The sequence below is a fragment of the Dama dama genome, chromosome 22, assembly GCF_033118175.1.
Source record: "Dama dama isolate Ldn47 chromosome 22, ASM3311817v1, whole genome shotgun sequence".
Taxonomy (NCBI): Eukaryota; Metazoa; Chordata; class Mammalia; order Artiodactyla; family Cervidae; genus Dama; species Dama dama.
The window spans coordinates 28,936,270-28,952,073 of NC_083702.1; the positions used below are offsets into that span (position 1 = coordinate 28,936,270).

At 37.5% G+C, this 15,804-nt stretch overlaps 1 protein-coding gene across 5 annotated transcripts in view; it reads left to right on the plus strand.

Annotated features, from left to right (window-relative positions):
- The window catches only part of PLEKHA5 (pleckstrin homology domain containing A5), a 251,906-nt gene that overhangs the window by 221,824 nt on the left and 14,278 nt on the right, over positions 1-15,804 (plus strand). For 4 of the 5 annotated variants that reach the window (XM_061125096.1, XM_061125095.1, XM_061125098.1 and 1 more), the window contains 5 exons: positions 5,142-5,243; positions 8,108-8,219; positions 9,124-9,170; positions 10,961-11,078; positions 13,745-13,863. In XM_061125096.1, coding sequence (XP_060981079.1) covers positions 5,142-5,243; positions 8,108-8,219; positions 9,124-9,170; positions 10,961-11,078; positions 13,745-13,863 — 498 coding nt within the window. Of the gene's footprint in view, positions 1-5,141; positions 5,244-8,107; positions 8,220-9,123; positions 9,171-9,945; positions 10,135-10,960; positions 11,079-13,744; positions 13,864-15,804 lie in introns of all 5 variants that reach the window. The other variant, XM_061125099.1, reaches the window with a different exon arrangement.

The window sequence follows — 15,804 nt, forward strand, 5'->3', positions numbered from 1 at the left end:
TCTAAGCATAATGTAATAACGTCTACATTCATGTGTATCCTATTGTGTAACTATTCCCATGGGTAGACTTTGTTATAAATTGCCATTGGTTCTGGACAAGGAAAGGAAAGTTCTTATTACATTAAAAACTTGGAAATGAATCATCAGTCTTAATCCCTTCTTAATAAAGCCCACAATATATTGCTGCCATGGCTCTGTAGTTACATATTAAAATTCTCTTTCATCTCTTTTTGGTAGTCTGGGGTTTCGTTGCCTCTGAATGTTGCAAACCTACTTAAAGTTTGGGTTTTTCCCCCTACAGTAGCCAAATCTTATCTCAGTATAGACCATAAAGAAGTAACCACTATTAAAATTTGCTTCTTCCATTCCGTAAACTTAGACTGAGTTAAATTTTAAAAAAGTTTTCTGCCATCCTTGTAGCAAGTCCACATAGGCACATGCACTTTTTTAAAAAAACCTTTGTTAGAGTAGAACATTTTCTCAGAAAAGTACACAGATTAACTGCACAGACATGGCCAACATCCTTATCGAGGCATTGCATTTTAATAGGATGCTCTCTTCTCCATGACTGCCTCCTCCCCCAAAAAAGCGACTACCTGACTTTTAAACTATATATTAGGTTTGCCTGTCTTGGACTTTGTTAAAGTATAATCATATAGGATATACTATTTGGCTTCTCTTAACATTATGAGGTTCATCCGTATGGTCCTAAATCTCAGGATTTATCTCATGCTCCTAACTATATGGCTTGGAAAGTCCAGGTCTTTATTGAAAGCACTGCTGTGTTTCCTGACTTGCGCCTGTGATTTTAAGATAATTGTATATGTGCAAGTCATCACCCCTTTTAATTGCCTTAGTGTACCTAGATATTATCTTCTTGACAAAAAATGCTAATGTCACATTTAAAGATTTTAACCTTGTACTGGGATAAGCCACTAAATTCTTTAATGAAACGCTTCGCCAGGTGTTGGGAGGACTGGTATGGGGCCAGGGCTGCCCTGGTGCTGGCTGCTTCCCATTGACTTGTGTTACTACTCACACGTAATCATGCCGGAGGAGCCCAGAGGGCAGGGCAGAAACAGGCACAGCAGGATAACAGCACTGGTACAGTGGAATGGCAGGATTCTCCAGGCTAGGGAAGTTCAAAATATATTGTGTTTCCTTACCCCTAGAACATTAGTAAAGTAGGCTCTGCCTGTAGATCTCTGTTTTTTTGTGTTAAAGACAAGAATTCCCCACCATCCTAAAATGTTCTCGGATTTAGTTGCCTCTGTAGCCGCTTTGGGCTTCCAAGGTGGCTCAGTGGTAAAGAATCTGCCTGCCAATGCAGGAGACACAGGAGATGCAAATTCAGTCCCTGGGTCAGGAAGATCGCCTGAAGGAGGAAATGGCAACCCACCCCAGTATTCTTGCCTGGAGAATCCCATGAACAGAGGAGCCTGGTGGATTACAGTTCACGGGGTTGCAGAGAGTCGGACATGACTGAGTGTCTGAGCACACACACAGCAGCTTTGGTCTCCCTCTCAACTTGTCTACAAAGAGGTTCTGTGTCTGCCTGGCAATGCCATCTCCTCTCATTGCTGGACAGCCACTGAGTCTGTACAGTTCAGTTCAGTCGCTCAGTCGTGTCCGACTCTTTGCAGCCCCATGGACTGCAGCACGCCAGGCCTCCTTGTCCATCACCAAGTCCCGGAGTCTACTCAAACTCATGTCCATTGAGTCGGTGATGCCATCCAGCCATCTCATCCTCTGTCGTCCCCCTCTTCTCTCGCTTTCAATCTTTCCCAGCATCAGGGTCTTTTCCAATGAGTCAGCTCTTTGCATCAGGTGGCCAAAGTATTGGAGTTTCAGCTTCAGGATCAGTCCTTCCAATGAACACCCAGGACTGATCTCCTTTAGGATGGACTGGTTGGATCTCCTTGCAGTCCAAGGGACTCTAAAGAGTCTTCTTCCACACCACAGTTCAAAAGCATCAATTCTTCAGCACTCAGCTTTCTTTATAGTCCAACTCTCACATCCATACATGGCTACTGAAAAACCATAGCCTTGACTAGACGGACTTTTGTTGGCAAAGTAATGTTTCTGCTTTTTAATATGCTATCTAGGTTGGTCATAACTTTCCCTCCAAGGAGTAAGCGTCTTTTAATTTCATGGCTGCAATCACCATATGCAATGATTTTGGAGCCCAAAACAATAAATTCAGCCACTGCTTCCACTGTTTCTCCATCTATTTGCCATGAAGTGATGGGACTGGATGCCATGATCTTTGTTTTCTGATGTTGAGCTTTAAGCCAACTTTTTCACTCTCCTCTTTCATTTTCATCAAGAGGCTCTTTAGTTCTTCTTCGATTTCTGCCATAAGGGTGGTGTCATCTGCATATCTGAGGTTAGTGATATTTCTCTTGGCAATCTTGATTCCAACTTGTGCTTCACCTAACCCAGTGTTTCTCATGATGTACTCTGCATATAAGTTGAATTATAAGCATGGTGACAATATACAGCCTTGACATACTCCTTTTCCTATTTAGAACCAGTCTGTTGTTCCATGTCCAGTTCTAACTGTTGCTTCCTGACCTATGTACAGATTTCTCAAGAGGCAGGTCAGGTGGTCTGCTATTCCCATCTCTTTCAGAATTTTTCACAGTTTTTTATGATCCACACAGTCAAAGGCTTTGGCATAGTCAATAAAGCAGAAATAGATGTCTTTCTGGAACTCTCTTGCTTTTTCGATGATCCAGCAAATGTTGGCAATTTGATCTCTGGTTCCTCTGCCTTTTCTAAAACCAGCTTGAACATCTGGAAGTTCACAGTTAATGTATTGCTAAAGCCTGGCTTGGAGAATTTTGAGCATTACTTTACTAGCGTGTGAGATGAGTGCAATGTGTGGTAGTTTGAGCATTCTTTGGCATTGCCTTTCTTTGGGATTGGAATGAAAACTGACCTTTTTCAGTTTGTGGCCACTGCTGAGTTTTCCAAATTTGCTGGCATATTGAGTGCAGCACTTTCACAGCATCATCTTTTAGGATTTGAAATAGGTCAACTGGAATTCCATCACCTCCACTAGCTTTGTTCATATCATGGTATCCTGTCCCATCACTTCATGGCAAATAGATGGGGAAACAGTGGCTGACTTTATTTTTTTAGGCTCCCAAATGACTGCAGATGATGATTGCAGCCATGAAATGAAAAAACACTTACTCCTTGCAAGGAAAGTTATGACCAACTTAGACAGCATATTAAAAAGCAGAGACATTACTTTGTCAACAAAGGTCCATCTAGTCAAGGCTGTGGCTTTTCCAGTAGTCATGTATGGATCTGAGAGTTGGACAATAAAAAAAAGCTGAGCTCCGAAGAACTGATGCTTTTGAACTGTGGTGTTGGAGAAGACTCTTGAGAGTCCCTTGGACTGCAAGGAGATCCAACCAGTCCATCCTAAAGATCAGTCCTGGGTGTTCATTGGAAGGACTGATGCTGAAGCCGAAACTCCAATACTTTGGCCACCTGATGTAAAGAGCTGACTCATTTGAAAAGACTGTGATGCTGGGAAAGATTGAGGGCAGGAGGAGAAGGGGACGACAGAGGATGCGATCGTTGGATGGCATCACTGACTCAACGGACATGAGTTTGGGTGGACTCCGGGAGTTGGTGATGGACCAGGAGGCCTGGAGTGCTGTGGTTCATGGAGTCGCAAAGTCAGATATGACTGAGCAACTGAACTGAACTGAGCTGAACTTTCACAGCATTATCTTTTAGGATGATGAATCTGTTACCATCATTTTATCCTCCCTGACAATGTATTTTTGAGCACTTGTAGAATTATTCTGTATTAAATAGCTGACAGGTGGTTAAGGATAAAGTATGAAAGTTTTCTCTTGATTTGAGGTTTAGGGGTAGTTTCCTTTTCCCCAAAGAAGAAAACTATAGGTGAGTAGTACCTCTGTCAAATCTCTACAAGCAGGATTCACTAGATTAGTTAGCTGAGTTAAGTTCATTTTTTGTTGTTCAGTCCCAAAGTTATGTCCAGCTCTCTGCAACCCTATGGACTGCAGCATACCAGGCATCTCTGTCCTTCACTATCTCCCAGAGTTTGCTCAAACTTATGTCCATCACGTGGGTGATGCCATCCAACCATCTCATCCTCTGTCGACCCTTTCTCCTCCTGCCTTCAGTCTTTCCCAGCATCAGGGTCTTTTCCAGTGAATCAGCTCTTTGAATCAGGTAGCTGAAGTATAGCAGCTTCAGCTTCAGGATCAGTCCTACCAATGAATATTCAGGGTTGATTTCCTTTAGGATTGACTGGTTTGATCTCCTTGCAGTCCAAGGGCTCTAAAGAGTCTTCTCCAGCACCACAGTTGGAAAAGTGTCAATTCTTTGGTGCTCAGCCTACTTTATGGTCCACTCTCACATCAATACATGAGTACTGGAAAAGCCACCACGTCACTTTGTCTATATGGACCTTTGTTGGCAAAGTGATGTCTCTGCTTTTCAATATGCTATCTAGGTTTGTCATAGCTTTTCTTCCAAGGAGCAACTGTCTTAATTTTGTGGCTGCAGTCACCATTTGCATTGATTTTGGATCCCAAGAAAAGGAAATCATTACATGACTGTATATTTATTCTAAGTAAAGTTATGTCAAGCTTCCGGTGTTATTGAAAATCTGACATGCTAAAATTACAGCCTATTGAGTGTTTTTATTTCTGGACAAATGTTAATCACAACAGATAAGAAAATATTTTACTTATGCCTCTTCTGCATTTTAAGAAATCACTTTCAAGAAAAAATTAATGTATTATCATGAATAAAATAACATATTTTCTCCAAATAAACCTCTTTAGATCCTACAATCAGCTGCATATTTTGACGTCATGAATGAATAAATAATATAAAGTGTGTTTGTTTGGGTTGTTTGGGGGTTATTTTTGTTTGTTTTTTATTTTATTTTTTTAGTGAAATTTGAATACAGCAGCACAATAATAAATAATTCAGTTGCTCAGCATTCTTCTTAAATTGAGCTAAATGAGAGGAAAAAAAGTAAAGGGAAATGAGTTATATAACATGTTGTACTTGGCCCATTATTGATTGCAAGAGTGATAACACACCACATTTTCTCCGTGAAAGTAATTAAAGCCCTTTGATCTTAGGAACTGGAACGAGCGTGGAGAGAATATGATAAGTTAGAGTACGACGTAACTGTTACCAGGAACCAGATGCAAGAGCAGCTGGATCGCCTCGGTGAAGTCCAGGTACAGAATTAGAATGTGTTTACATTGTTCTAACTGGCTTTGACTGGTACCGTGCAATCTATCTTGTTGAATTCGCTCACAGCTTCATTTGTTGCAGAACTAGGTACCTAACATCTGGATTTCAGTGCTTTCAGTGATAGGAATCTTACTGTCTCACAAAGAGCCCATCCCTCGTTGCTGAAAAGTTCTTCATTCTGTTGAGCACACAGTGAGCCCCAGGGTGGCCTGTGCTCCTCGCAGTCACTTGCCATTGAAGTATCAAATTATCTTATCTATTCTATTTTAAATCCCTCTCTTTTATCAAACTGTTTTAGCTCATTATCTTGACTGCTATATTAATTAGAATAGGGGAACATGTGGCAACTTTTGGCATGCTGCAGCTGCTACTAAGTCACTTCAAGAATCCAATTTTGGGAATAGTTAGGGAGCTCAGGTCCAGGTGTTTGTTTTCTCATCTGTAAGCTGAAAATACTAATAGCCATCTTAAAATATTATCCTGGGGAATGGAGATTATATATGTTTAAAAAAATAATAATAAAAGTCACTTCATACTTGTGACCCTATGTAATTTGTATTGGAATCCCAGTGGACTCAACAATTCAGTACAATAAGTGGATAGTGAGGTTGACATAGAAAGTCTCCTGTCTTCTGTGCATGCTATCCAAAATAGAATCACTAAACCACATGTTGTTTTTAGGCCCTCCAGTGTTGCTAGTGTAGCTGTTGGGCATTTGCAGTGTTGCTAGTAATTTTTAATTATCTAAATTTAAGTAGCCGTGTGTGGTTTTGACTTCTGTTTTGTACACTGAAGTTACTCAATGCAATATTAAAAAAACGGTAAATATCTAAAATATAACCAAGGGATCAGCAAACTTTATCTGTAAAAGGCCAGATATTAAAGAATTTAGATGTTGCAAGTATATACACTCTGCCATAAAATCTTTGGTACTTGGGATTTTTAATAACCCCTTAAGAGTTAAGAGTGTAAAGTTAATTTTTAGGCCATAGGTCATAAAAAAGAAGCTGTGAACCAAAGCAGTTTGCAGTCCTGATTAACCTAATAAAAAAGATTCATCACGAAAATTTAGGAAAAGGAAATGACAACCCACTCCAGTATTCTTACGTGTAAAATTCTGTGGACAGAGGAGCCTGGCAAGCTATAGTCCATGGGGTCGCAAAGAGCTGGTCACGACTGAGCGACTGAGCACATGAATATTTAATTAGTATAGGACATAAGAGAAGACCTGAATAAATGGAGAGGTATTAATTGTTATACTGTGTTGTCAATGACCTGATTTAACATTATCAGAATGAAAATTCTTCCCATAAAGCATAATTTCTATTCCAACCAAATCTCCAGAAAAGAAAATCACAAAATGGTTCTTTATTTTTAAGGTATAATAAAGACCACAAGTAGTTAGACATTTTGTAAAAAAATGAAAAACTAGGAGGCATATCTTATGAGAAGTAGCATTGTACATACAACCTTAGGCCAGTTACATATGCCTCAGTTTCCACTCAGTAAAATAATAATAGTGGTACTACCCCTGTTGGGTTATTATGATGGTTAAATGTGTTGATTTTTTTTGAAGCACTTAGAATGGAACCAGGCAAATAAAACATATTATAATAATATATATAATTGTTTGTTAAATACATAAGTAAACAATGAAAACAACATAGAAAACTTGAAAAATGACATACTAAGAAGAAGTATCTTGAACCTCTAAAAATTCAACAAGTTACTTAACTAGATTTGCAGAAAACTTTTTCATTTTGTTTTGGAGAAACAGAAATGCATTAGAAAAATAGACAAAGAACATGAATAGTTTTAATTGGTAGAAAACTTAATAACACAGTTTGCTAACAAGTGTTTGAAGAGTTGGTCAGTGTAACTAGGAACCAGAGAAGTGCAAAATAAAATAAAAATGAGATTTTCATTAAACACCTTTCAGATACACAGAAATATGTATTCTTTTAAATTATTGCAAAAATAATACATATTCTGTATGTGCAATTGTCTGATTTGTGTAGTTTATATTCCCTCTCAAAAGTCTTTATTGGTATTCACATTTCAGGGCTATCATAATCATGGCAATTTTTGTACTTATTTACCTGTGTCTTTTTAAGTTATAGTCCTAAAAATGATATTTACTGTTTTACTACTTATCAGTGAATCATAGAGTTTTGTTAGAATCTTACCAATATTATCTTATTTTGGCTTCAATTAGGGTATTTAGCCTAAGGTCATGAAATGGGGTGTTAGAGGTAAAAAAAAGTAGATACAACTTTAGGTTAGAATAAAAATGGCAGTAATAAAATGGCAAGCTGAAAATTTGTCCTGAAAATTCTATTTAACTCTATCAGCCAAAACTCTTCAAAATATATTTTGTAATTTGCCGTTTCTTTTTTGGCATGTCTAAAACTTAGGAAGCTAAAATACTTTCCTTTTTTTTCCCCCTAAAAATGTTTTGTTTAATTTGAGGTTGGTGAGTTTCTGTTCTGTTGTGTTTTTGTGTTGTTTTGTTTGTTTTGGTTTAGGGGAGGTTCGCCATTTTTAGTCCCATCTAGTCAGTATTCCTTCCCGATTGTAAATAATGCAACACAATGCTTATTGAAAAGATATGAAATAGTGTACCATGTAGGTCTGAAATATTAAATGTTTCTCTTTCTCTGCTTTCTATCTTTTATCATTGACATTGCAAAACTGAGAAGGACACACAGATTATATTAAATAGTCTCAAACGTAAATCCAGTGTGGTTCTCATTTTTTAGATATGTAATTAGTGGAATTTATCACTATATCTCATGATTTCTCTCCCTCCCCCTACGCTCGTGTGTGGTATATCCATTTTTACGGATAGACCGAATCAGCAGGAATTCAGCGTGCCCAAATTCAGAAAGAACTCTGGAGAATTCAGGATGTCATGGAAGGGCTGAGCAAACACAAGCAGCAGAGAGGCACTTTGGAAACAGGTACGTTAGTTTTGTCTTTGATTCCGTACTAATTGACCATATTATTATATCTAGATGGAATGACATGCAGAATTGTATTTCTCTTGTTATTTTACTGAATTTTTGGCATTAGAAAACAGGTGCTTTGTAATAATGAATTAGTACCCAAGTTTATATGTAATATAGAAAGCAAAATTTCTCCCAGCCACACTCAGACAAAAATAAATCATTGTTTTGTGTCTGTCTAATTATAAACACACACAATATTTTTGTTTGAGTAGTTTTTTCCCCACAATAGAAACTACTGTTTTTCATCGGTATGCTTTTTTCTCCTTAACAACACAGTGTAGTAACAGCTGTGTCAGAATACATTGTACAGGTAAACTATAATTTATCAAGTTCAGTGTTGATGAACAGTGTGTTTTTTTCAGTAGGTTGCTTCCAGGTTGGTGGGTTGGTTGAGGTTTTTTTTTGTTTTTCTTTGATATAATGAACATTACTGTGTGCATGATAAACACACATGCTAGTACTTAATGGATTCTAGAAAATGAGAAATAAGTTTACATTTTTCATTTTGATAGGCACAGCCAAAGTGCTCGCCTAAAAGATTGTATCAAATCATACTTAAACCAACTGTATTTGAGAGAACCCATTTGCCCGTACTGTTGTTTAAATTAGATATTTCAGTTTGTATTTTTAATGTAATGAGTTTTAAAATTTATTTTATTGAATTATGGTGGCTTTATGTGTTAATTTCTACAGTATAGCAATGTATTGGGTTTTAAATTCAGAAAACGTTAATAAACGGGGGGTTAGAAACTAAAGCCTTTGTTGAAAATAAGCAAAATGGAATTGTTCCTTTTTCCTATAGATTTAAAAAGGTATGTTTAATGTAAGTAGTTATGGTTTACATTTTTTTTAATAGGTATGATAGGATCAAAGCCTTTCTCAACAGTTAAGTACAAAAATGAGGTAAGTTTGGATTGTTTCTCTAACTATAATTATTTTAATTTATAATTAAAACATGAATTAGAATTTATTCATAACCAAAATGTTTTCTAAATATATCTGTTATTGTCTTAATCTTGAAATTTCACTGGTTCAGTAATTTGGTGCTTTTAACGAATATGATCTTCTTCCCTTTTTTTAATGCAAAAAAATTTGAATCACCACTTTTCATCTATGTTAGAACTTTAACATTGTCATACTTTTTCTAATCTAAGTAATTTGAGTATTTATCATTGTTTGGTGTATTTTTTAAAGCGTATGAGATGACTGATAGATAAGTTGGCTGTGTATCATGCATACCATAAAGAAATTACAACTATAAAGAGATACTGTCAACCTAGATGAAAGCATCTGTTGTCTTGAATTTTGTATAAAAGTCAACCAAAAAGAAAAATTTTTTTTCTCTTAAATTTACCTAAACAAAATAGAGCAAGATATTTAAAATTAATTCTTCTATTTTTAAAATGAAATACAGTAGCTTCATAAATTTGTTTTGATGTTGAACTTCAGAGTAAAGGTAACCTGTGGTTACCGAAAAAATGAGATGCAACCAAATTGAAAACCCAGTTATTGGCTATCATAAACATTTTTGGTTTTACTTTTTGATATGAGACTTGACTTGGCAGTGTCCCTTTAATTTTCTTAAAGTGAATATAAGTTAACTTACCATTGCAAAGAATTTCGATATACTTAATTCAATATGCTTGTCTAAATAAGGTGACTATTCTACAATCTTTAGGAAGAGGAAGTAGTCCCACCTCGTCCTCCACTTCCTCGGTCCTATGACTTTACAGACCAGCCTCCCATAATCCCCCCTCTGCCCAGTGATAGCAGCTCCTTGCTCTGTTATAGCAGGGGCCCAGTCCATCTGCCCGAAGAAAAGAAGATTCACCAAGTTCAAGGATATCCAAGAAATGGATCCCACTGTGTAAGTGGCTGTAATAGCCACAGAGTAATCAATCGTACATGCCCTCATTTTTCCCAACAATTTATTTTTGACTCAATCTTTTCTTTTTATTGTTATCACATCACTTTTAGCCAGTACTTTTGTGTTCATATATAACATTATCGTCTGTGTTTTTCCTGTTTTAGTTTTATGTTTCTTATTGTCATTTCCCCCCCCCCCCACAATTTTAATATTTCATAGTTTGTTGCTTTTCATGAATATTTTCATCAAGTGGTTATGTTGCATGTGTTTAAGGAGCCATATTTTAAATCTACCATTTCAGGATATTGGAGGCAAAGTGATATCTTTAAATCAGAAAGATGCAAGGAAGAAAAAGATTCTTATCAGGAACGATAGAAAGGTTGCGATGTGGGCATTTCAGTCTAGGAAAACTGTTAGAGGATTTGGACATTGCCAGGAAGAGACATTACCCATGGAAACTAGAAAAAAGCTTAGAGGTTAAGTAAATGTGTTAAATGTAATAAGCAAGAAGAAGAGAACAGGAAAAAAAGAAATAGGGCTAATTGAGTTAATATGATATAATTATTTTCAGGCTTTAGTTTTACTGTGATAAAAATGTTCTGATGGCTTTGTCCTTAAGAGGAATATTCTTAATTTTAAAACCAAAAGATATGCTGGTTAAAAATCTTTCAAAGCCTTTTTTTTCCTACCCTAATTATAACATATATATTAATTGATTTATATCCAATATAGCTCACTGAGGCTTTTGATTGTTAAGAGTGTAAGGTAAACATTTTTAAAAAGACTTTTACCTTTTTTTTTTGTAATTACACATCTTTCTTTCAAGGGTCCAGATTATAGACTCTACAAGAGTGAGCCAGAATTAACAACAGTGGCAGAAGTTGATGAGTCTAATGGAGAAGAAAAATCAGAACCTGCTTCGGAAATAGAAACTTCTGTTAAAGGTTAGCATTTGTGATGTGTCTTATCTCCTGTGTCTTTCAGACATTTTAGAAACAAATTCAGTTTACATGCTGACAGAGTACATATATGAGCCCACAACCCCTTGTCTGAAACCTGTGGAATCTGACGAGTTTCTGAATTTAGAAGTTTTCAGATATTGGGACAATAATATGACCCATAAACTGTATATTATAAGTCACCTTCTCTGCTAGGAATCTCCTTTTTTAAGCACAGTAATATTTTTGGACTATTTATCCTTTGTGGGATAAAGACTAAAAAACTTCATGTCAGTTCAGGTGAGGTTTTATTGAGAAATAAGTTTATGTCAAATTTGTGAAAAACTTTCTGTTTCCTAACCTGACACTTTATTTTTTGGTTTTCACTCTTTCAAAATTAAACATAAAAGTTTAGGAATAAGACAAACTTTTATACAATTTTTATAAAAGTAAATTCTATGAAATAATGCTTATTTTTACTGTGTATACTCTGATTATCTTTTAATATTTATTTGGCTGTGCTGAGTCTTAGTTGAAGTATGTGGGATCTAATTCCCTGACCAGGGATCAAACCTGGGCCCCCTGCATTGGGAGTCTTAGCCACTGGACCGCCAAGAAAGTAATCTGATTATTTTTTAACGCTAGTCATTCTTTAAGAAATTAATATTATTTAAAAAAAGGATAGAGAGGGGGCTATTCAGGAATAAGACAGAAAAAAACAAATACTTGAACTCTGAGTTGATCATGGTTTAAAAGAAAAGCTCTAAAGACATTCTTTGGAGAATAATGGAAATTTACATAGGTTCTAGATAACTGCCTAATGATACTGTGATACTGTGGTTATTTAGGAGATGTAGTAAGTGAATTCTGAAACACTTAGGAGTAAAGTATCTGTGACTTACTTTCAAAAATGTTTCACCGATAAAACAAATACTCTAGAATGTGGGGTTTTTCAGAAAAGTAATTTCTGATCATCATAACTCCCTAGTCAATTTTTTTAAACCTGCTAGAGGGTCACAAAGTAAATTTTGAACAATATGAAATGGTGATATTCACATAGCTTTTTCCATAATTGGAATATTTTTCAAGGTTTTCTAACGTCAGTGTTTTTTTTTCCCCATTAGAAAATTACTGCCATCTGGAAAAGTTAATAGATATACACCTTTCTTGTTCAAGTCATATCTTCTCACTGAAAGTCTTTGTGAACTTTCTCTTTTCACAGACAAATTTAAGTTAGAGTCACAGTCTTAGTCCTTACCATATTGTTGCATGTAGTTGTAAATATGCAGGAGTTATCACACAGCAAACCAAAGTAAATGTTTTTGGTAACTAGATACCCTGGCCAATCCTCCCACAAACAGTGATTATAAAAGCTGGTTCAGGGACTTCCCTGGTGGCCTAGTGGCTCAAACTCCACGGTCCCGATGCAGGGAGCCCCAGTTCAATCCCCGGTCAAGGAACTAGATCTTACATGCCATAACAAAGAACTTGCATGCCCAAACTGAAAAGGTCCTGCATGCCACAGCAAATCTTCAGATCCCAAGTGCCACAACTAAGAGACTTGGTGCAGCCAGGAAAAAAGAAAAGCTAGTTCAGGAACTTCCTGGTGGTCCAGTGGCTAAGACTTTGTGCTCCCAATGCAGGGAGCCTGGGTTTGATCCTTGGTCGGGGAACTGGATCCCACATGCCGCAACTGAGTTCGCATACCACCACTAAAAGATCCCGCATGCTGCAACTAAGACCCAGCACTTTTATATAAAAGCTGGTTCATATCACTTAAATTTTTTGAGAAGCTTCAACAAGTTGAAGAAAAGTAAAGAAAGGAATGTTCAGGCGGAAAATTACATGAAGGGTGGTTCATTAGTCTGGGCTTCCCTCGTGGCTCAGATAGTAAAGAATCCACCTGCAGTGCAGGAGACCTGGGTTCGAGCCCTGGGTGGGAAGATCACATGGCTACCCACTCCAGTACTCTTGCCTGGAGAATTCCATGGACAGAGGAGCCTGGAAGGCTAACAGTCTATGGGGTCACAAAGAGTCAGACACATCTAACACATCAGACACATCATTAGTCCACTCAGTCTGCTCTTTTTAAGCACCGTGTTCAGGTCCGCAACATCAGGGGTTAGGGTTTCGGCAGGAATTTTAGGAAGACCACTTCAGTCTATAGCAGGAGGCATCCAGGAAGTTAAACTTTGCTCATCTGTTTGAGAGGATTAGGTTAAGGTACTTTCAACCTCTGAAAATAATTGTAAATATTTCATGAAGAAGGAGAGCAACAATGGGAAAAGCAGAAACCCCAGTCATGATGCTGCTGAGCTATATGGATATGAAGAAGTCCATTAACCCAGAAACTGCATTTCCTTTACCTTCTTGTCTTTACAGAGTTGTTGTGAAGATATATGATCCATTATTACTGAATTTTTATAATGTTTTAATGTCATCTGTTATAGTCAGTAGAACTTTATTTTTAAATATAACCCTAAATTTGTCTGGTTAGCATCATTGCCAGCTTATAGATAAAATGACTAATGAAAGGTTATTATGTTTCCCTGTCTCTTTTCAAACAATAAATTTGCATTCTAATTTTAAAAGTCTCAGAAAATGAATAGATCAAAAGAGAGCAATGTCATGTGAATATGTTTTATAGAACTTATTGCTCTTTTTATTTTTAGGTTCCCACTTTCCTGTTGGAGTAGTCCCTCCAAGAACAAAATCACCAACACCTGAATCTTCGACAATAGCCTCATATGTAACGTTAAGGAAAACTAAGAAGATGATGGATTCAAGAACGGTATTTAACTATCCATTAATTTCTAGAAGGATTCTGAAACCTATTTATTGCCACATTTATGTGCGTTTTAATTTTAGGGGATTGTTTTGGAAATTTTTTTGGCACACCACACAGCCTGCAGGATCTTAGTTCTCCAACCAGGGATCAAACCCATGCCCCCTGAAGTGGAAGTTCGGAGTGCTAACCACTAGACCACCAGGGAATTCCCATCAGAACTTTTTTTTTTTACATATTCTAAGAAAAAATTAGCAATCTTAATTTCTAAAATTACATTCAGGGAATTAGCACCTCAGGAAACCCTGGTGGCACAGTGGTACCATGCACCACCAGGCATGACGCTTGCCCGTACAGGGGATGTGGGTACAATGCGCCTGCCCGTACAGGAGATGTGGGTACGATGCGCCTGCCCGTACAGGGGATGTGGGTACACTGCGCCTGCCCGTACAGGAGATGAGAGTACAATGCGCCTGCCCCTACAGGAGATGTGGGTACAATGCGCCTGCCCGTACCGGAGATGTGGGTACAGTGCGCCTGCCCCTACAGGAGATGTGGGTACAATGCGCCTGCCCCTACAGGAGATGTGGGTACAATGCGCCTGCCCCTACAGGAGATGTGGGTACAATGCGCCTGCCCATACAGGAGATGTGGGTACAATGCGCCTGCCCCTACAGGAGATGTGGGTACAATGCGCCTGCCCGTACAGGAGATGTGGGTTCAGTCCCTGGGTGGGGAAGATCCCCTGGAGGAGGACATGGCAACCCACTCCAGTATCCTTGCCTGGAGAATCCCATGGACAAAGGAGCCTGACGGGCTACAGCCAATGGGGTCACGGAGTCAGACACGACTGAAGTGATTTAGCAGCCACACAGTTAGCACCTCAGAGTACAGGCCTAATTTAGGTGTTCTTTGCTCAGACGCCACATGAAGCTTTTAGTGACCAGTTTGTAGAATCTGTTCTCAGATAGCTGCTCCTTGACACCTCTAGCAATTTCCTTAAGAAAGTGATAAACACATTCTGTACTCACCCAAACTGATGGATTCACAGGCCCGCCTGAGTTTTCAGGCCCTTTCTGCTGTGGGAAACAAACTTTGCTAGTCCTCTGGTTAAAATGAGAAATATGAATTAAGAAAGAAGGAAATCCTCTATTTCACACTTTCATCTAAGATCCATTTAATTCAAACTGACTTTTCACTAGTCTAACCTTGGGAAGATTCCCAGAGGATTTAAATCACTTCCCCAAGTACTCTCTAGAAATTTGGATTGCAAAAGAACTTTTACTTTTCACCTTTTTTTTTTAAACTTTTCATCTTTATAAATTCTATTTGGTATGAGATAAAATGATAAGAAAAGACTGAAAAGTACAACAAATGATGATTATTCTTGAAAGATACTAAAGTAAAAGTACAAAGTATATCCAAAAAATTCTGATAAATTTATAAGAAATATAATGGTTCTATAATACTATTGTTCATAGAGTTAGACATTTTTTAGATTAAAAGGGTGTTTTCTTTGAAAATAGTAAGGTAAACTAAGTCAACAGAAAAAAAAAAACTTAAAAATGCATGTTAACAAACAGGAAGATATTAATGGCTTTATATTATTCTATAACTATCTTAAAAAAATTAATAACTAACTTAAATACTGGGTTCCCCAGTGACTCGGTGGTAAAGAATCTGCCCTGCCAGTAGAGGAGACGTGGGTTCCATCCCTGGGTCAGGAAGATCCCCTGGAGGAGACATGGCAACCCACTCCAGTACTCTTGCCTGGAGAATCCCAGGAACAGTGGAGCCTGGTGGGCTACAGTGGGGTTACAAAGAGTCGGACATGATTGAGTGACTAAACAACAACAATCACAAATGCTAGAAGAAAGACATATGTAAACAAACACTGGGGGAAAAGTATAGAAGGATATAGTTATATAGGACTGTACTGGGAAGTCC